The following is a 23,291-nucleotide window of genomic DNA, read 5'->3' as shown; positions in this document are numbered from 1 at the left end:
TTACATGACTGTAACAATCATATAACATTTTAGTAACATATTATATTCATGTTATATAACTGGAATTTTGTATGAGTGGGAAATTACAACTAACGTGAATGTTATATGTAACAAATACGTTATATTACTTGTTACATTCCGTTTCATTATGGCAATGTTACAGTTATGTATCTGTGTTTGCTGGGCTCTAACCAAGTCCCTTCGTGTTCGGTTACTCGCGTGGAGCGGTAACTCGCAAGCGAGCCCGGAAGCCCGTCGCTATTAAGCTCTTACTTCTCGCGCCGCCGGTCTTTATTAGCCGGTCGGCGACACATCATCGTTATACTGTAAGTCAAAACATTGTACAATAAAATAGCGTAAATGTCGGCACAACCAAAAAGAGTTACGTTCTACCGACCGCGATTTTTGAGCGTACCAGCGCGACTAGCGAATAGATTCGGTTTTGTGACACCCGTACAAGTAATCGAGGAGGCGGCCCGCGACATTCGCGATAATGTACGGAAAAATTTAAATAAAGATTATTCAGGCGCGAATTCACCCGAATTAAGATCTCGCGAATTAGAAATAAATCAAGTAGTGGAAAACACATTCCCTCCTAATAATAATAATAACATAGTAGAAGTAGACGGACTTGACATAAATCGTACATCCGTCGAACGAGTTGCCATTGAGAGAAATTATTCTCCCATATCATAGGACAGTAGCATCTTCGAAGCAAATAACGAAGAAAACATGCAATTGTAATTCATTACCGTCAACTGTTCTCCCCGAAGATTAATAGGGAAATAGAACGCTTATGAGCACAACCCTGCCGAAAATGGTCGATTAAAACGGATTAAAAAAAAAGTAATCCGTATCGATCGGGATTTCTGCATCGAAAATACGGTATTAAAACCGATTGAAAATAGTCAAATCGAATTTAATACGCTTCAGGCGGATTAATGTTGGGTGATATACATCCACCTAAATCCGAAATTATACGATTTCATAAGTTACAATTAAATCGGTTTTAAGACGATGTGAATCTGTCGGAGGACGACAAAAGTAATCCGTTGCTATTCAAAATTTCACCATTTTCCACGATTTCAAAACATTGATTTCACAATCAAGCTATTTAAAATAAAATCTTAATTTCTTTCTCAACTGCATAACACTTACAAAAAAATACTCCTAATTTGGATGTATTGTTTGGTTTTTAATCGACAAAAATAAAAATCTTATAACAAACTCATATAAACAAAACGTAATTAAACTTATGATAAATGTAAAACCTTATAATAAACTCATATAAACAAAAAGTAATTAAATTTATAATAAATGATTAACAGTTAAAAGAACAAACTTTTCTGACCACTACGATGAATGAATTTCGGGCGAGTAATCGTAAAAACGACTATCTTCGTCATTCTCAACAACATTTACGTCTTCCTCGTTTCGTTCGTCAGTCTTTTCGCTGCTTTTACTTTTCTTGCTTTTGTTTTTATCGCTGTTTTGTCGTCGCTTTTTCGCATTTTTGTCGGTGACATTTTCACGCAAACTTTTCTTGAAATCAGCAAGTTTTTTTTCCCACGTAATAATAAAATTTCAATAATTCTCTCGTAGTATTGTCTTTGTAAGGAGCGTTAGCAAATTTCTTTTTGTACGTGTTATTTATCCAATGCTTGTATATATCTGAACAAAAATAAAAATGACCATATACTGTAGTTAAACGTTACATTCTTACATATATTTGTATTGATATTATACGTTGTACAATTAAACACGTTTTACCTTCACAAGCCCCCAGTTTCTTTTCGTCCAGTTTATTGCATGGTCTTTTTTCACCGTGTCGTGCATTAGTGTATCCTGTAACGGTGCTAGTCATGAGCAATTTATCGTCGAAAACAGGGAAAATAATGTTACTTGCAAATTGGCGAGGAGTTTTTGACGAGTTGCACACTCTGTTATAGTGAATTTCATTAATCCACTCGTTTCGCCCAATGTGGATCATATGTAGTGCATACATTAATTTTTATTACCATGACGAACAATTTTTATAAATAATATAATACATAGAAAAGCCTGTACTCATTACCATCCCATTAGACTGTCTTGTCCCAATTGGTGGAAAATTATTTTCATACTGCATGTTGATATTGGCAGTCAATATGGTTTTCAGCGTTGCTGTAAAAATTAAAATGTTTTAGTTATTTTTATCTACAGTCATAACGATTTAAAAAAGTACAAGACTCTACTCAGACAGCACACATGTCTAAAAGATAACTAAAAAGATGACTTAAAGACGTCTTATTGTCTTTTATATATCTTTAAGATATCTTTTGGCCTTTCTGTGCTATCTGGGTAGCCATACAGAATGTAATATTACTTGTTAGTGCATTTATTATACTTCAAGAATTTCAGATACTTTTATAAACTGACAAGAAAGAGGCATAATGTATATACAACTTCTTACCTTCGCATTCGTTAGTTTTATCGATCAACACCGTTTGCAGTCGTTTGTTTAGTTTTCTTACATTTGTCAACTCGGACATTGCTTCCTCCAGCTTTTGTTTTATTTCTTTACGTTCATTTCATAATTTGTCATTGCGTTCCTGTAATTCTTCAATCCTTGATTGTAATTTCGAGATTTTTTCAGGAAGCAACGATTTTTTTTCTTTAAACTGCAAAAAACGAGTACAAAAATTTAAGTTAAAAATGTATATTGTACTGCTATTATAGTAGTACTATGTATGCAGAGAGGAAAATGTATCCAAACGTATGAGAGTTAAAATAATTTTCATCAATACATGAGATTAAAACAGCGACAAATATTACTGAATCAAAAACGGCATCATAAATACATTTATATACACTATTGTAACAATCCCTCCCATATATTTTGAAAATTATTTGAAGGGGGCATGTAGACCTAAAAATTTTGAAAACATGTCTTTTCGTTTTTTTTTACACATTACAAAAAGTATAAGGTTTCAAGAAAAAGTTTCTTCGAAAATTTAAAGACGGTTATTTTTAAATTACCAGAGAGAGATACAAAATTTGAAACAAGAACTTGATGTATATTTTAATCACGTTTATCTCTCGAAACTTTTTTTTTGAAATTGGTGCCAGTAATATCTTGGCAACGGCTATACCGAATTATTTAAAATGTCTACTAGTTATTCTGTTATATATTATGTTATATATTTAGTCTTAATCATAATGAATTTTATGGAGCTGTATGTTTGCCACGATGAATTTTTTTTTGCAAATCGCTACTTTCATTTTTAACTGATTATTGTTTGATTTTTTTAGTTTATTTAAATATCCTGTTGGAAGCTGCGATTAGCAGCGTAAAATCTTTTTTCAAAAACATACCGTGCAGTTATTTGCAACAATTTCAATAATTTTTTCCTTTTTTTAGAACATCTTTTTCACCAAAGTACTCGCAAACAAAATACAAACATTGTATTTTGTTTGCGAGTACTTTGGTGAAAAAGATACCTTGAACTCCGATTGAATGTATTTATGCATTAAACGAAAAAAGAATGATGAAATTTGTTGCGTTAAAGATGTAAATGCCTCCTTCATTCGTATTTGAATTAGAAACATTTTTCTCTCGGTATAAGGGATCATATTTTTTTTCAAATAAATATTTTACACGATACCTTTGTATCATTACACGCTTTACTACACATAGTTGCAGTGGTTTTGATTAAATGACGCCGAGATTTCGATTCATTTTCACGTTCATATACCAATGGACTCTTCAAAGTATAAAAATTGGTTAATATAAGTTAATTTTTGGTTAATTAGATTAATTTTTCAAAAACTAAATATACAGAACAATTATACAAATTATAAACTCTTAACAGATTGATATCAACCGTGGAACTTACTTCTCCGTATTCGGAAATTTAGAAATACCACGCGGGGTGAATTTCGACTAAACATTTACTATAAGCTTATTATGAAAATTAATTATAATAAAAAATAACTTTTTGGCTTTAAAATCTTGAAAGACGTTAGTTATCTTCACACAAAAATGTCGCAATGTATAAATGTTTAAAAACGACTTTTGGGATCTTTTGGGATACACTGATTACAGTATAAAATGAGTACTTAAAAAACAATGCATGATGAAAGCATTGATGAAATTATAATACCCTAACAGCACATGATATCATTCGAATATTCTATACTTGTACTGTGAACATACGTTACAGATATAATATACTGAGAATATTCTATAACATCACTTATAGTATATTATTTCTCGTATATTCTCAGAATATATTTTTAATATCTCTTATAGTATATTATTTCTCGTATATTCTCAGAATAAACTTTTAATATCTCTTATAGTACATTATTTCTCGTATATTCTCAGAATATACCTTTACTATCTCTTACAGTATATTATTTTTCATATATTCTCAGAATATACTTTTGAATTACGCGAATTTATTTATTAGCGGATATATGTGTAGCATGTCATTTTAGATACGTAATTTCCGGTGTTGCCGGCATTTATCTCTTCTTGTACATCTGGTGACGACGTGCGATTATACACATTGTGATTAATCACAGGTAATCCTTTTCTTTTTAAACTACACTACTAAACATAAAAGATACTTCCGCATGAAAGATATTTTTCATATTTTTTATTCATACTTAATCATTTTCGATAAAATACTTTGCTACTGCAAAATAACCTCAAAATCGGATATTTTAAAATTTGTTTATTTATCGTAAGTTTATATTTCATAGATAAAAAATATTTTTATTATTATCTAACACTCTCGTTATATTTCAACATTGCCACAAAAAAAGCGCAATCTATTTCTATACAAAACTCTACGTATATGTATAGAAAGCACACATATACAGCTGTGATACAAAACAAGAAATAAGTACAATAATCTTTAAAAAATTTACATTTTTATTTCCTTTACATCTTATGTCTTTCTACTTTTTTCTTACTTATTTATGTACACTGCTCATCAATGATTTGTTCCGTTGTTATAGTACACTGCATGAAGCAACAAGCAACAGAATAGAACGAGTCATTGATGGACGTGTATACCTTCCATATGTGTCTCTTATAATTTTTGAAATAACATTAGATCTAAATGTTTACAATCACATTTTTGAATTGATTTACATCATAAATATGTATAGAAATACTATTGTACAATGTTTTTAAATCAGTTTAAAAATATGATGGTAAACATTTAAGTTTAATATGTTATCACATTGATATCAAAGACATATATTTATATATGTATTTTTATGTGAAATTCTCATTATATTCCAGCATTTCCACAAAAAGAAAATCGTATCTCTACTTCATAATCTGCTTTCTGGGATAAGAAAAATTGATCTTTATCTACGTAGAGATACAAAGAATACGTAGATATACACAAGTTGTACAATAAAGCAAGGAAATTAATAAACTGGATTCAACAATAAATCAAGTGAGTTTTCTAATGATATTTAATATAATACATTAATAATTTTGAACTCTCTCTGCTCTTCTATTGATAAATATATCCTACATACAATTTTTATTATTTTTCGTGGAACAAAGTTATACATATATAAATGCATGTATTACTATATTATACATAATTACCCATAATTTCTTTATTCATATGCAATAATACTTTAAAGAGCATATGTACTAATAATTTATTTATTAAATTAGATTAATAATTTTGAACTATTTATATTAGTACACATTCTGTTTAATCGCTAGTGTGTATACAAGATAACTTGTATAATATAATAATACATGCATTTAATTTGGCTTGTTGAAAAATAATAATGAAAAAACAATTACCTGGGAGTCACAAATAATTTTTATAAATAAAAATAGGTTATCAAGAGATATTATATATTCATATAATTTCATATTGTTATTTTATTTTGAAAATTGTCAGGTTTTCATGACTCATGACTTAGAGTTTTCGTCTTAGAATGTTCCACAGAATCTGTCAGCAAAATGGTGTGCGATGATTTTGGGACACCCTGTGTATGTGTGCATTATACTTTCTCTCTCTCTCTCTCTCTAAGAATAATATTCATAAATATTATAACAAAACTTATTTATATTTTTATTTGAATAGAAATATAACAATGAATCGAAAGCGATTCAGAAAAGACATTTCACATATATCAAAAAGGCACTTAAATCGACTAGCCGCACAAGAATCAAAACTTATATGTGATAGTTTGTTAAATACGAGTATATTGTCACATAGTAATGATTATGAAAATGCAGAATATTTGAAAAATGATTCCACAATCAATTCACATAAGTGTTATGAGACACTTGCAATTGAAAATGACACTATTTCTGAACGAAATAATATATCTATAAAATGTGAAAATGATGAATATATAGAATTGATTGAATCGGATTCAGAACAATCTTCTGTGAGCATTTCCCAAGAATCAGTATCTTATATTGCAAATGCAAATACTGAAAATGCAAATACAACAGACGATTTTAAAAATAGTCTTGCTGTCTGGGCTACAGAGTATCAAATTTCACATACTGCTCTCAGAGCATTACTTCAAAGATTAAAACAACATTCTTGTTTTTCAAAATTGTTGTTAGATGCACGCTCACTTCTACAAACACCAAGAAGACAAGAGATACGTATAGTAATACCGGGAACATACTACCATTTTGGATTACTGAATTCTGTATTAGATATATTGACATCCATAAAGGATAATATTGATTGTGTGAAAATAGCTATCAATATTGATGGATTACCACTGTCGAAATCATCCTCACAACAATTCTGGCCCATACTAGGTTCAGTTCTTTCATATGATAATGTTTTTCTAATTGGACTTTATCATGGAAATGAAAAACCGGCAAATGTCAATGATTTTTTAAAAGATTTTGTTGACGAGGTTAAAGATATATGTGAAAATGGCATTAACGTAAATGGTTGTAACATACCATGCAGACTTGCGGCTTTAATTTGTGATACACCAGCGAAAGCATTTGTTCTGTGTGTAAATGGACATTCTGGATATTTCAGTTGTACCAAATGTCGAACAGAAGGAGAATATGTAGGAAATCGAATATGTTTCCCACAGGTCAATGCACCACTTCGAACAGATGACGATTTCAAACGAAAGATAGATGAAAATTATCACAAACCAGATATCACTTGTAGTTTATTACAAATACCTCATTTTAAGCCTGTTAATGATGTTCCATTAGATTATATGCATTTGATATGTCTGGGAATTATGCGTAAATTAATATACTTATGGCTTGATGGAGAGTTACATTATCGATTACAGTCTAGAGCTGTCCAAGAAATTTCTACACGTTTAGTAATACAATTGAAGCCTTCAATACCTGCAGAATTTGCAAGAAAGCCACGATCAATGAATTGTGTAAAATTATGGAAAGCTACGGAATATAGATTGATATTGTTATACACTGGTCCATTGGCTTTTAAATCTATATTAAAAAAGAATGTGTATATACACTTTCTAATATTACATGTGATTATTAGAATTTTATCTTCATCAGATTTAAACGAATATGTAACTTATGCACAAGATTTGGTACTTCTCTTTATTAAAAGATTTATGAAACTTTATGGAGTTTATAATATGTCACATAATATTCACAATTTAATACATCTTATTGATGACGTCAAGAAATTTGGACCGCTTGATAATTTCAGTGCATTCAAATTTGAAAACTATATGCAAATATTAAAGAAATACATAAGAAAAGCGGACAGACCTTTACAACAAGTTATACGAAGATATATTGAAAAAGAAATTAACTCAGATTCATCAACTATTTTATCACATTCTGTTGTGGGACATCCAAATTTAATATTATTGCATCATGATGGTCCACTTATATCCAATTGCAAGAATCCACAATATAAAATTGTAAAATACAACGGAATTATATTGAAGAGTAATACACTTGCGGATAGTTGTTGTGGCTTAAATTGTGGTAGCATTGTATCTATAAAAAATATAGCATACTGCACAAAACGAAATATTCCTGTCATTATAGGCCGCGAATTTTTGGAAAAAAAGGATTTATTTAATATGCCTTGTCCATCTTCATTTCTTGGAATTTATATTGTACATTCGTACTCAGATTTGAAATCGTGGCCATTAAAAAATGTTATTAGAAAATATGTGAAGTTACCATATGGAGACGACAAATATGCAGTGTTTCCATTGATACATAGTAAAATGTAATAAAAAACGGCTAAAACGGAAAAAAATATAAATAATTTTATATTTATCTAAATAACAGAATGACTGACACGAAGTTTTATGCAATCGTTGAGTTTGAAGATGGACTTCAAATTGTTCCATACAATTGGCTGAATGAGGATTCCAAGAAAGCCGTTTGGCCTAATTTCACGAATAATAAAAGGTACGACAAGGCGGTGAAATTAATGGAGGAACCGGAACCCACATGGTTGACACATAATATTCGAAAAGTATATGGAACATATTGTAAGTAACATTCTTTTCTTGAATATATATTATTATTATATTAGTTTTCCGTATAATATTAATATATGTTGATGTTTTTTAATAATTATAGGAAAATGATACATTTTTATTATGATTAATTGTTTTGTTGCAGCAAATTATGGAGTGGCAAGGCAAAAATTGAAACAGGCCGAAGAAGAATCAGATCTTACTTCTACTACTGAAAAAGAAGAATATCTGAAAAAGTCTAGAAAAATCAGAGCTGCTAAAGTCGTAGACACATCAACGAGCAGCAGCGATGAACTTTCGGATGAATTTATAAGGGAATTTTCAAAAATCCCGAAGATTGATAACGTGGCTACATGTAGGAATAAATCAAAAACTCAAAAAAATCCACAAAAAGGTAAAAGCACTATAAAGCATTAATCAATTAAAAAAGACTAAAATGTTTCAATAATATATTATTGCATGAATTTTAGATATTAATTACAGAAACATCAATAGAAAATGTGCCAAAAAAATTGAGAATAAAGTGGACAATAATAGAACTATTAATAGAACATTAATAAACAATCAGTGCATTGTAGAAATAGGGGAAAAAGATGATTTTCGTAAGTATGATTTTTGGCGAAATAAATTAAGATTTGTACAAGAGATTTATAAATTTGAATATTGTAAAATATATATTATATATGCTTCTGATATCACACACACACACACACACACACACACACACACACACACACACACACACACACACACACATTTGCACGCATTTATGTATACAGAGCTTCCCGGTATTATTGCACGAATAATTAATTTTTGGTATATATTCTTGATACATTCTTTGGATTCCATCTTTTTTACAGAATAAATAATTTTAGTGTTATTAACAGTAAAAAATAAGCTGTTTTATCAAGTAAGCTTTACTATAGTATAAATACATAATAAAATCATATTCTTTAATTTCTATTATCTTCATAATTTCAGAAAATTAGAATGTACCTAAAGCAAAATAATAAAGATATAATATTACAGAAAGATAAAAAAATAACACACCTACAAGGAAAAATATTGGAACAAAGCATCAAAAATTCATGAATGCGGAGTAAATATATAAAGTATAAAAATATTGAACTTTTTTGTTTCAGAATTACAAGAGGATGAAAATATCGAACTTTGTGATGGAGAATTAAATGTAATGACTGTGTATGACTGTAACTATAATGTACAAGGTATATATAAATAAATATAAATAAATATATATATATATATATATGCAGAACAATCAGTAATAAATATTTGATTCTAGTATATTTTATTTTTTATAATCTTGTGTTTATGACAAATGAGATAGATATTGTATATTTTGGATTTAATAAATCTATGTAAAAATTGTAAAAATAATATATATAATAATAACATTATTTTATTACTTTTAGAATCACAATATACTGAAAATGTGTCTAACCCTAAAGAATGCTATGATAAAGATGATGTTAACTCAACTTTATTAGCAATCAACACATCAGGTTCGAAGTTGAATTATAAAAAAAGTTAGTATAAAAATAATTCCTAGTTTACTTATAATTATATATGATATAGTTTGTGTCATAATGTTATTGAGTATGAAACAATTTATCGTCATATACTCTTACACTTTTTCTCATATTTTTAACTTCCCAAATTTTTAAAAAATTTTGTATTTTTTTTATACACCTAAATGTTTTTTATAATAGAAGATTTTCAGCAAAAGACGTGTTATATTGTTCTCTATGTCTTTTGTTGGAAAACACTCGACCTTGACGCTCTTATAATTATTAGAAAAACAAATTGATATGATTTAATAGGAGTATAAGTAATTTTAAAATAACATATATAACGAATGTCTAATGTAGATCGGAAAAATAAAATATATTATATATTAACTTAGTTTACATCAATACTTAAATATGCGTACTAAGTATATTATGGCCAATAACAATCATTCCTCGGAAGAATGGGATGACTGTGATTGATCATTATAATATAATTTAGTACGCATATTAAAGTATCGGTGTAAACTAAATCTTTGTAATGTTATTGGCTGATATTATATGTAATAATAAAGCCATTACATATTATATCTGATATAAAAAATTAGATCAATAACTAAATCAATGTTTAAATTGTATTGAAATAGTATGGTAATTTTATTTTATTACTTTTAGAGCCACAATGTACTGAAAATTTGCCCAACCCAGAAGAATGCTATAATGATGAGGATAATATTAATGATGATGTTAACTCAATGTTATCAACAAACAATATGCCAAATGTGAATTATGAACAAAGTTAGTATGCAAATAGTTTCTATTTTATTTATGATTATGATATTTTCATAAGTCCTATATTTAATTATTTATTCGGAAACATTTTTGCATTATATTTCGTTTTTATTTTTATTTTTTTTTTTTATATTTTCAATCTAGAATTTTTCAAAAATTTCATCTTTTTCACACATACATGAATTAACTTTTTTTAATGTTTTATAGGAATGGAAAATTTTCAACGATTTGTCGTTAGAAAATTAATAAATTTGGAATTAAAAGTTAATAATATGAGCCAAAAAATGAAATTAATGAACACAAATCAAAAGCTTATATTAGACAAACTTTCACTTACTTCAATTTTCGAAATGGAACAAAGAGAAATTGATATTTTTGAAGATTTACCACTCAAAGATGAGAATAGTCTTCAACTCATGGAAACAAAATTAAAAAATGATTTATCTTATCGGAATCAAATGGTAAATCGAATATCTATATTTCAATCTTAAAAATATTTCAGTATTATAAAATTTCTTTGAGAAAAGGAAGGATAATAGTTTAGGATCTGATGGACAATTTTGAAGAGAATATCAGTAGAAAAATTTTAAACAAATTTTATGTATTGAATATTATTTCTTGCATGATAAAATCATATCTATTTTCTAGATTATGTAATGTATTTGATCCGTGCAACATATGTAAATTTCTCAAAGATAGCAGATGCATATGTATATAAATTATATATTTAGATGAAACAAGTTTTTTTATAGAAATTTTATAAAAAAGCATTTACAAACATATATTTTGTGGAATATTTTTATTCAGAATTGCAGATCCTAAGTTATTTATATTCTTTTTCTCGTTTCGAGATGTTTTATGCAAAGAATAGTTAATAAAATATAATACTATATCATTTTGCTTATACATATTTCGAAAATAACTATTCATAATACTACTTTAAAATAATTTCAGATTAAACAATTGGTACGTTTAACTTGTGACAATATGAAAACCTCATGTTTACGAGTAATAAAATCTATATTATCTAATAATTTGGCGGAGAAATACAGTTGGTACGGAGCAAAAAAAAAACAAAATTTTTCAAAACTGGATATATGCAAAATAATTATGAGTAAGTAAAATATTTAAAAGCAACCTATTTTTTTATTAATAAATTGTATAATTCCTTAATAAATTGAAAGACATTCGTAAATATTTGTAGCATTTATTAATTAATAAAACATATGTTAATATTAATATTTTTCAAGTATCTCTTATATATATTAGAAATAAAGCATACTCATTTCTTACTTGATTAAAATTATATCATAGACATATTTGTTCTTATATTTATTGATGAAATAAAATTAAGTAATGAAAATGTTTCTTTTCCAGATGTGATACGAAAATCACATACTAATGTGACGGACGAGCAGATTGCCGCGCCTATAAAAATATGGCTAGCCCATGCTAAAGAGCGCATGGAGCGTTCTCGAAATATACAAGAATGAATCTTATGGATTCCCGAGTGTGCGAAGCAGCAACAATAGTAAAGCCTATTGCACAGTGCAAAGGAACAGGCAATAGGAACAGGGAATAATATAGGCAATAGAAATAACCACATTTCAATTTACCAGAAACTGTGTATCAATGCACAATAGAATGTGGAATAGGCAATAGGAATAAAATTTCCGGCGCGTTGGATTTCCTATTACCTATTCCATATTCCATTGTGAGTTGATATACAGTTTCTGATAAGTTGAAATGTGATTATTTCTGTTGCCTGTGTTATTCCTTGTTCCTATTGCCTGTTCCTTTGCATTGTGTGATAGGCTTAACAGGAAGCAACCGTCCATGATAGCCGTCCATTTTTTATGACAATAAATCTCTGTGTCGCGTCTATTATATTTATATAATAAAATAATAATAAGATAATAATAAGATATTAATAATAAGTTAATAAGATATTTATATAAGATAAAATAAAATAATAATAAGATATTAATTATATAATAAGTTAAGAAGATATTTTAATATAAATTATAAGATATTACAAAATATAAGATATTATAAAATATTAATAGAAAAGGACATTGCGGCGTTTATCAAAGTTCGATAATTAAAAGAAGGTATTGCAACGTGGCATTGTAAATGTATAATAATTCAATACACAATGTATGACATGAAAAAAAAATTTTAATTTATATAAATATATATATTTATCAAATATAAATAGAGTAAAAATTAATATAACATCACCTAACCTAATCCTAATCAATGCATGATATACCAATAACATACTTGGACAATGTTCTATAGATATACCAGTAATATACTAGGCAACGTTCTATAAATATACCAATAACATGTACTGGATAACATTCTATAGATATACTAAAGATATACTAAAGATATATTAAAAGATATTCACAGAATATTCTACGAACTATAATAAGTGAGACATAGGAACATTCTCAGTATGTACTCAGTATGTCATAGTACGTATATCGAATATTTTGAGAATGTACGCAATATACTTTTGCGATATCCTCCGAACATTCTCAGAATCTATATGTGCTGTTAGGGTATACCTCTGAAATATGGTTGTCTACATCAGTAGTGCTTTCTTCATATTTAGAAATCTAAAAAGACACAGTGATATGAATTCCAATTGAACAGTGTGTAAAAAAATAAATTGTTAATTGCAATAATAAAATTAAATACATTAATGTTTTCAAAACAATGTGTGGTCGAATTGCAGAAATTATTAATTATTAATTAAATATGTACCCTCGAATCATTCGCTTGTAATGCATCGTTTTCTTCAAATTCAATCGTCTAAAAAGTCACGTGATAGAATAAATTTGTTTTTAATATTTACCTCAATTGTTAGAAAATTAAATACCAATCAACGTACCTTTTCATTGTTGCATCCTCCCAACGATTGATTGCTCTACATGTATTTATTTAAATTGTAATAATACATTTATTAATTTATCAATTCTAAGATCTAATAGCAGAAATTAAATAATACTTTTGAATGACTGAGATCTAACGTAGAGTTTTCTTGACGTTGAGAAATCTAAAATGTCACGTGACATATACTTCAGTTAAACATGTTCAATAATAACTTTCGTAACAAATTATAAACATTCAAAACTACGTTTTTGCCTTCGCGTTCATTTCAAATATTATTATTTATCTAAACATGCAAAAAATATATTGTAGTTATAAAAATAAATAGTGTTATTAAGTTCTAATGATTTATTTGTAATATATTTAAAAATATTGTACAATACCTCCGAATCAATGCAGCCCCCTTCTAATGCTGGTTCTATACATTCCGACGACTGTCTCAGGAAATTCTGGATTCCAAAATTCTTTTAAGAAAAAAAAGATTACATTTTATATAATAACATTTTATACAATTATATATAATTGTATTTTATATAATGTATCACAAAAGTGATGAAAAATTATAATATAACATTATAAATATACCTTCTGGTGTTTTAGGTCTCTCGTACTTGTGCCGCGAGCATTGATTCTTTCGCTTCTGTAATTCGTCTTTTGACAGCGATAAATTTTTGTAATACTAAAAGATCACATACAGAATGAGAAAAATTAATATTTGTTTATGAAGAAAATATTTCCTTTATATGTACATATTTTGTATAATTATATTTTGATATTACTTTTTCACATTCCCAGCAATCCCAACCATTCAGCTTTGCTCTGTCAGCTTTGTGTCGCATATTAATCTGCTCTGCCTCCTTGTTATACTTAATTGGAATAAGCCGAGATTGCTTCAATCAAAGTTTTCGATTGAAATTGTAATATATTTACACAGTTGAAATATTGATAGCAAAATATTCTACATTTTTTATACCCGATTTCGTATGATTTTAATATAAATATGGGTCGCTGCGCGGTTATACGCGTAGTTTATATGCTAGTTCGCAGTTCTTAACCCAAAGTTGTAGGTAGAGATATGAATGTGTTGTTTAAAATATAATTTATTTATTTCTTCATTTACTTCTTACAATAACGATTCTCCTTATCGTAATTTCAATTGCACATTTGGTAGTTGTTATTTAATAGCACTTTGCGTGCCCTTCCTCCTCGTCTCTTCGTTTGTGTCGCTGCGTCGATGCCGGTTTTGTGAGGGCTCGTCTGCATGGCGATGCTCAATTTCACGGGTGTCCTGCGTAGGGGCGATATAAGCGGTGGAGGGAACCACGGGATCGGAGGCGTGGTACTCCGTGGTCGTCCAATATCTGGCGTGATCGGTCGGTCCCTCTTGATTCCCGAGCCCGAATGCCCGGTAATTGATTTCGGCGGACTAGCGCCGAATAGTGCCTGAAGCCGGGCCTTGGTTTTCTTCCGCTTCGGTAGTGGGTCTCCTGGAGCCGGTGGTTCGTTCCTGGCAGATGGTGGACTGGCGCCGTGGGTCAGATCTATCAGCGGCTGAGCACTTGGTGGATCTGGCGACCGAGCGCCGGATGCGACTGAGCGCCTGAAGCTAGAGGCGACCAAACGCCGGAGGCTGGTGGCGACTGAGCGCCGTCTCTTCTCCGTTTGGCCGAGGTGAAGTGCAACAGCGTTAGGCGAGTCTTGCGCCGGAGGGTGATCTCGGCCAATGTGGGCAGCGTGCTGGCGCTCTTAATTCGTGGCGTCTTGAATGGTGGTACGGCGACTGGCGCCGTATCGGTTACCAACGTTTTTAAAGCGACTTGCACGAAAGTAGGCGACTGGCGCCAAGAACTTTCTTCGTGTTTTTCACCGCAGGGGTCTGACCTATATTCTGGTCGGGCGGCTTTCCTCTTCCAGGTTGGCCCGGGCGCCCTGCGCCGCCTAGCGGTGCCGCTCGTAACTACGCGCGGACACGCTATATGAGCGCCGGACTGCTTTCGACTTCCATGTTGGCCCGAGCGCCTTGCGCCGACTAGCGGTGTCTCCCGCACTACGCGCGGATGGGCGAGCGCTTGCGAGAAATGCTAATATTTCGCGAATATCGCGCTACCGTAATTTTGTGGTTGCCGTAGGCCGCCACATAAAAGTTGTCATAAAGCTTTAGAAAACTGAGCAAGTTAAGGTCAATATATTAATTAGACTCGAAAACAGAATAATAAAAAAAAAGAAAAAGACGAGAGGAAAAAAACGAGAAACCAAAACAAGACAAAAAAGTAAAATAAAATTAATTTCTGAATATAAAAGCGTGTTCCTGTAAAAAAGAACTACAACAATTATATAACAAAAAGCAATAAAGAAAAACATTAAGTTTGCAGAAATACACTATCGTAATAAAAAATGAAACATCAAAAATAAAGTGCATTAATTTTTTCTTTCTTATAATAAATTTAAAAAATTCTATTTTATTGCTTAAAATGTAGATTAATAAATGTTTATTTAAATACTTATTTAGGTACATATAATTTTTATTTATATTTGTAACATTAATATGATTTTTGTCTTTATAATAAAAAAAAGAATATTACAAATTTAGAATAAAAAAATGTCACAAAAAGATCGTAATTGAGAGTTAATAATAAATAAGAACAAGCAGGGCTCAGTATTCGAAGCACAAATTGATACAGAATAAGTCAAATAATTTCATTTATCCAAAAGATCCTACTAATATAAAAAACATTAACTATAATTTAATTACTTATAAGAAGCATAAAAGAAATAATTCAGTAACACTATGTATTTTGATGAAAATACTTTGGAATATATGTACTTAAAATTTGTTGCAAATATTTTATGTTATACCTGTTCATTAGCATTTTCATCGACATCTTTTATTGTAGACGGCAGTTTCAATAACTTTTCCAGTTTCACTGATAATACTTTTTCCAAAATCTGAAACATGAATGTCAATATATAAGATATTTCTAACAATTCTGATTATTATTTATATAATATATCATATATTATACAATTTGAACATGAAAAGTATAAACTTACGGAATTACTTTCTTGTGTACTTTTCGAAGACGCCGTACTGTTAAGTGAATCAATGATTTCATCTGAGGATGACGTATTATTACTCGATGCCGTTATCATCAAGTGTTCCGGAATAGCAGGCAACCTTTTCAAAGTTTCTAGTCGCTTTTCGATATCATCTTTCGAGTCTGCAAAATAATAAATTACGCGTTTCATGTCTGTTTGGGGTATTTAAAAAAGACTGCTGCTGCAAGTTCTTGCGATATACTCATATTATAGGGTGGGTTTAATAAAAAGGTATATTATTTACATATTTTTGAAAAAAATAATTTTGTTAAAAAACTAAATGTGCATTACGTACCTCCTAATAACATAATTATTCCTGAGCACATTGTTTTGTTCACCTCCATGCGATACTTAAGAGGATGCCGGATTACCGACAGAACGCGAATATTCTTTATGTTGCAAAGTCTTTTTGTTGATTATAGATATCAACAAATCCTTTTCCACAATTAAAGTACACATAATAACGGAGTGCGGAGTTTAACATTTCATATGAAAAGTTAAAAAAAATGAGAAAATTACAGTTTTGTTATCGGCTTCTGCGTCAACATTTACTTAATATAACAAATTTGTAATCTACACGTGCCTAATCAGTAAACTCCGCACTCGGCATTTCATCAAAGAGTATAAGTGAACTTAGAGAAGTGAGTTTAGAAGCTTTATAAAAAAGATTTTGCAAAATAAAAATTTCGTGTATATGTGTGTGTGCGAGATGGAGGCTCAAGAGTAAAACAGAGCAGTAGATTAGTTGCGTGATGTCGCGATAGACGGAGCTGTAATCTTACACGACAAGGACAGACATAATCGTACTACCTTTGTCTCTTTCATGCGTGTAGAGTAATATACATGTACGCACTAACATTATTGCAGTATCTTTTTTCTCTCGATCATACGCTCTGTCTCTTTCTAATCGCTCGCTCGCTATGTACTACATATCGCTTAGCTTCATGCTCCTCGCATATTCACTTACGCCTACACTCGCGCCTCTCTCTCTCTCTCTCTCTCTCTCTCTCTCTCTCTCTCTCTCTCTCTCTCTCTCTCTCTCTCTCTCTCTCTCTCTCTCTCTCCCTTCCTCCCTCCCTCCCGCCCTCCCCCTCTCTCTCTTTCTCTCTCTCTTTCTCTCTCGCGCTCTCTCTCTCTCTCTCTCTCTCTCTCTCTCTCTCTCTCTCTCTCTCTCTCTCTCTCTCTCTCTCTCTCTCTTCTTTATGCTCGTTCATTATTGTATATTGTATTCTTTTATTGCCATTATTATATTCTTTTATTTGCTTAATTTTTATTCTTTCTATTCTCGTGTCCCTACATGAAAATAAATAAATTTATTTATTTATGTTTATTTGATACATCATAAATGAGATACACAAGTTATTTTCTTTTTCTATTTAATTATAGTTAAATACAACACATGTACATACAAAAATGCACATAATTAAATACTTTTTCTATTTATGACATACACAATATCTCATTTATGTTGTATAAAATAAAGACGAATAAATTAATGTATTATTATGTAGGAAAACGAGAATATAGAAAGAATAAAAGTCAAAGAAATAAAAGAATATAATAATGGGGATGAAAGAATACAATAAAGAACGAGGAGCAAGCGAGATGACAAACATCAAACAGTTCCGAAGTCTCGTTCGCGAGGCTCTCTTTATCTATAATATCTCGGGTTACATATCGTTCGTAAAATTTCTGTTTTTCGTATTTTATCGATATCAAAATAATTTTAATAGATTAATGAGATTCTTGCGATTAAAATAATACTAAACATGACATAAATCGGATAATTTTTAATCAGTTATGTTATTAAAATTATGATTACTTATTTCATTTAAAATAATCGGATTTATATCGTATTTGGTGTCATTTTAATCGCAAAAATGTAATTAATCCATTACAATTATTTTCAGATATATAAAATGCGAAATACAAAAGTTTTATTTTCTATAGTAAGATGACATATATACGTGAAAGATTACAGATAAAAGGAGTCACGCGAGCGAGGCTTCGGAACTCTTTCATGTTTGTCATCTCACTTACTCCTTCATTCTTACTCGCTCTCGCTTTTGTCGACTCTTCAGCGTCGGGGATCTTTCCTTATCTACAAAATATAAACATCTTCTATATAAAAAGTAAACTTGTATTTTCCTTTTCATCTGTATAAAAATAATTATAATGGATTAATGAGATTCTTGCGATTAAAATGACACGAAACATGACATAAATCGGATTATTTTTAATCAATTATGTTATTAAAATTATGATTACTTATTTCATTTAAAATTATCCGATTTATGTCATATTTGGTGTTATTTTAATCGCAAAAATCTCATTGTAGCCGCGCCTTCGATTTACACGTCCACATTAACAGAATTTATTTGTTTCGCCGATCGGAGAGATAGGACGTAATTGATTTGTCCGGGTTTAGTTTGTTGAACAGTATTTATTCCTTTCGACACCAACTCCCGGACCGTCTTAGGTAATCGCACGCGACAGCAAGATATGAGCGGACACACGAATTATCGTTTAATTATAACTTTATGAGCGTGAGGCGTTCGGTGTGCTCCCGGTGAAGGCTTGCGACGAAGTGTCTAAACGAAAAACCCTTCTTTCCGATCCACGCACAAGAATCCCGGTTGATACGGGTACTACAAAAAAGGAGGAATTTCGATCGTTCGATTCCGAGAGCCAATCGGCTATCGACAACGAGGTGTTTGTCAGAATCGAACGATACGAAGAAACCGCAAAAACGGAATGAAAACAAGGCTTCGCACGTAACGTCTCGCTTTAGAACGTTCGAGAAACAGAATTAATAATATAATTTATAAAACGCTTACTTTCTTGAACACTCATTAATCCATTATAATTATTTTTATACTAATAAAATACAATATGAAAGTTTCAGTTTTTATTTTATAAGATGTTTATATAAGGAAAGATCCCCGCGCGATGCTGAAGAGTCGACAAAAGCAATAGCGAGAAAGAATGAAGGAGCAAGCGAGACGACAAATATCGAAGAGTTCCGAAGTCTCGCTCGTGAGGCTCCCTTTATCTATAATCTTTCACGTTAGATTAATATATATAAATTATTATAAAATTTATATATATATACAGGGTGTCCGGCGTCAATCGCATCACCGGTCGTGTGCAGGTAGAGCAGATGAAATCGAGAAGAAAAGTCCTTTACCTTTTTTTTTTATAACACTTAATAAAAGAGTTATTATTGAGTAAAGTCTGGCCAATCAGCGCCGATCTTTAGCCGGGCGCACGTCAGTGAGCCGCGCGCTGTGAAGTATGCAGCGGCGTACACTATCAAGCGCGCGGTTCACCGACATGCGCCCGGCTAAAGATCGGCGCTGATTGGCCAGACTTTACTTAATAATAACTCTTTTATTAAGTATTATATAAAAAATTGGTACAGGACTTTTCTTCTCGGTTTCACCTGCTCTACCTGCACATGACTGGTGATGCGGTTGACGCCGGACACCCTGTATATATATGTCATGTTACTATAGAAAATCAAATGTCTGTATTTCGCATTTTATATATCCGAAAATAATTTAAATGCATTAATTACATTATTGTGATTAAAATGACACGTCGTAAAATATTAATAAATAATGTTTTTATGTATCGAATTAATTTTAATCAATATGAAAATAACTTTTTATTCGGTTACAGAATATTCGTTTATAAAGATGCGCATTTGTTTTTATTATTACGCGATATTTGTAGCATGCATGTATCTAAGTATGTATCGGGGAATAAGGCGACTGTACTATTCACACGCACACAGCCAGGCACATGCGATAATATCAGTGCGCGGCAGTACTCAGTCTCAGTTTCAGTCGCGCGTGTTGTGTACATACGCGTAACGAGAGATAACCGCAAAAGTGTGCTCAACCGTTATAACGCGTTATAACGCGTCGAATTTAAAAAACGAGTGTTGTGTTTGTGTAGTCATAGTGTGTTCATATAATAGGGCGAAAATGTAATGAGAAACGCTTGCCTCGCTTTGCCCGCAGCTTTCTTTAAAAAGAATAAGAGTCAAAAGGTTAGTATATTTATATACCATAATTCTAGAAGGAATTGTTTTAATGTATACTATATACTAATATGTCGCTAGATATAATTGAATTTTTTTTCCGTGCAGTTTACACAAAAATATAAGTATGATAATGTAATATTATATAAAAATGTAATATTTCAAGTTTTTTTTTAATTTTTTGATTATATCTTTAAAGCAATTCCTAAATAGAAAACAACATAAAGACCTTTGTATAAAAAAATTGTAACATAAAATTAATCTTTAAATAGAATTTAGAATTACTACAATACATGAACATACACATTATATTTATATGATGCACATAGTATTTAGTACTCATATAGTATTTTTGTTATAAAGAAATAGACAGACATGGGCAAAAAAAAGAAAGAGAGAGAGAGAGAGAGAGAGAATAGGAATGAGTAAGCGAGAGAATGGCTGTACAACGATATATCGATTAATAATTCACATCAGTCGCTAAATATTAGTGAGCATAAAGTATTGCTACGGAGAAAGATCCAACTATCTCCTTTTTTTTCTTACTTTTGGCACTTGTATAGACACTTGCTCACTTACACTCATATCCTCTTTCTCTTTGCCCATTCTTCTCTGTCCGTCTCTTTCTGATCCGAGCATACTATGTGTGTTATATATTATCTATATGCGATCTTTTCGTGAACTGGTTGTAAATATTTCATACCAGATGCGGTTTGCATGTGCGCTCTAAATATTGCCGAAATATTTGATCCCAGAAGCGATCTTTTCGTGAACTGGTTGTAAATATTTCATACCAGATGCGGTTTGCATGTGCGCTCTAAATATTGCCGAAATATTTGATCCCAGAAGCGATCTTTTCGTGAACTGGTTGTAAATATTTCATACTAAATGCGGTTTGCATGTGCGCTCTAAATATTGCCGAAATATTTGATCCCAGAAGCGATCTTTTCGTGAATTGGTTGTAAATATTTCATACCAGATGCGGTTTGCATGTGCGCTCTAAATATTGCCGAAATATTTGATCCCAGAAGCGATCTTTTCGTGAACTGGTTGTAAATATTTCATACCAGATGCGGTTTGCATGTGCGCTCTAAATATTGCCGAAATATTTGATCCCAGAAGCGATCTTTTCGTGAACTGGTTGTAAATATTTCATACTAAATGCGGTTTGCATGTGCGCTCTAAATATTGCCGAAATATTTGATCCCAGAAGCGATCTTTTCGTGAATTGGTTGTAAATATTTCATACCAGATGCGGTTTGCATGAGCGTTCTGGTTAAAAATATATCCCAGAGGCGATTTACGTGTGCTGGTTATTGTAAAAAATATCCCAGAGGCGATTTACGTGTGCTGGTTATTGTAAAAAATATCCCAGAGGCGATTTACGTGTGCTGGTTGCTTTACAATATTTTGAACCGGATGCGATTTAATAGTTATGTAAGATTAGCAATATAACCGTTATTATATATTATAATACATATATATGTATTGTGCTATTGTATGTATGTATCTATGTATGTATGTATGTATATATATATATATATATATATATATATACATATATATATATATACATATACATATATATATATATATATATATATATATATATATATATATATATTGTTGCGTCCGCGGATCGAAATCGATATAACTCGAATCCGCGTGACACAACCGACACTTGCGTACCGCAAGTAAATAATTAACACTCCTTTGAAAGAACGAAAGGAACTTTAATATAATAACACAGAACACTATTATACAAGGAACACAGAACAATAACGGTTATCGTAATCTCGAATACGTCCGCCCGGAATGGCATCCGTCGCGAGACTCTAAGATGGCCGATCTCTCTTCAGATGAACGCCGTTGTTTAACAACAACCCTTAGCAACGTTCTCCCGGAGACGGGTACAGCAGATTCAGGAATAACGGTCACAGACGACCCGCAGGGACGCAACAATATATATATATATATATATATATATATATATATATATATATATATAAGTCCATATAAGTAATGTGTGCAATTGTGTTCAAATATGCAATAAAGGCAGACACGTGTATATGTTATACTGTTATCTATACGCTTAGATACGCTTAGATATGCGTGCGAGGCAATAGAGCAGTAGAAATACACGATGTTGTCCGATTTCAACATATTGAACACAATTCTCTTTCAAATATGCATAAAACATGCAGAAATATTAATATTGGTAACAGCGGAACTAAAATTATTGATATTATCGATAATTTCGGTCGGTATTATCGATAATTTTAGTTACGCTTAGATGAGGGCGCTAACCCGTCGGAGTTCGGCCGTCGCTCCGGCATCCTCTTAACATTGTTTTTATGTGTGCTTATTGAAAAATTTCGGACTTCAGAGGTACGCACAATTATTTTTTTCCCTCTGTTAGGACCTTCAAGGAGTTTTACATACGCGTACAT

The 23,291-nt window shown here is 30.9% G+C and overlaps 2 protein-coding genes and 1 pseudogene across 3 annotated transcripts; 2 read left to right on the top strand and 1 right to left on the bottom strand.

Annotated features, from left to right (window-relative positions):
* Window positions 1-23,291, bottom strand: LOC138937348 (putative leucine-rich repeat-containing protein DDB_G0290503; annotated as a pseudogene).
* On the top strand, window positions 5,405-8,277 carry LOC138938291 (uncharacterized). 2 transcript variants are annotated; one of them, XM_070305163.1, is made up of 3 exons: window positions 5,405-5,453; window positions 5,955-6,010; window positions 6,105-8,277. In XM_070305163.1, the coding sequence occupies exons 2-3, from the start codon at window positions 5,991-5,993 to the stop codon at window positions 8,230-8,232; spliced, it is 2,148 nt and encodes a 715-aa protein (XP_070161264.1). In that variant the 5' UTR covers window positions 5,405-5,453; window positions 5,955-5,990; the 3' UTR covers window positions 8,233-8,277. The 2 variants fall into 2 exon arrangements, with proteins under 2 accessions (XP_070161264.1, XP_070161256.1); XM_070305155.1 differs by having other exon boundaries at window positions 5,433-5,453; window positions 5,919-6,010.
* Window positions 8,241-12,373, top strand: LOC138938304 (uncharacterized). The gene is made up of 9 exons (XM_070305176.1): window positions 8,241-8,496; window positions 8,630-8,878; window positions 8,955-9,086; window positions 9,627-9,710; window positions 9,918-10,031; window positions 10,686-10,808; window positions 11,010-11,263; window positions 11,757-11,916; window positions 12,180-12,373. The coding sequence occupies exons 1-9, from the start codon at window positions 8,292-8,294 to the stop codon at window positions 12,293-12,295; spliced, it is 1,437 nt and encodes a 478-aa protein (XP_070161277.1). The 5' UTR covers window positions 8,241-8,291; the 3' UTR covers window positions 12,296-12,373.

Source organism: Polyergus mexicanus, unplaced genomic scaffold (assembly GCF_030449975.1).
Source record: "Polyergus mexicanus isolate NDT 795.1 unplaced genomic scaffold, iyPolMexi1.0 SCAF_1, whole genome shotgun sequence".
In the NCBI taxonomy this organism is placed as follows: domain Eukaryota; kingdom Metazoa; phylum Arthropoda; class Insecta; order Hymenoptera; family Formicidae; genus Polyergus; species Polyergus mexicanus.
Note: the sequence above shows the minus strand (reverse complement) of the source record. Positions and strands in the feature narration are given on the sequence as shown.

Bases quoted from the DNA above. Each gene is read 5' to 3' on its own strand.
- LOC138938291 (XM_070305163.1), top strand. From the start codon at position 5,991: ATGATTTTGGGACACCCTGT. The intron at 6,011-6,104 runs GTATGTGTGCAT...TTATTTGAATAG, and splicing joins ATGATTTTGGGACACCCTGT to AAATATAACAATGAATCGAA.
- LOC138938304 (XM_070305176.1), top strand. From the start codon at position 8,292: ATGACTGACACGAAGTTTTATGCAATCGTTGAGTTTGAAGATGGACTT. The intron at 10,032-10,685 runs GTTAGTATAAAA...TATTACTTTTAG, and splicing joins GAAGTTGAATTATAAAAAAA to AGCCACAATGTACTGAAAAT. The intron at 11,917-12,179 runs GTAAGTAAAATA...TTTCTTTTCCAG, and splicing joins TATATGCAAAATAATTATGA to ATGTGATACGAAAATCACAT.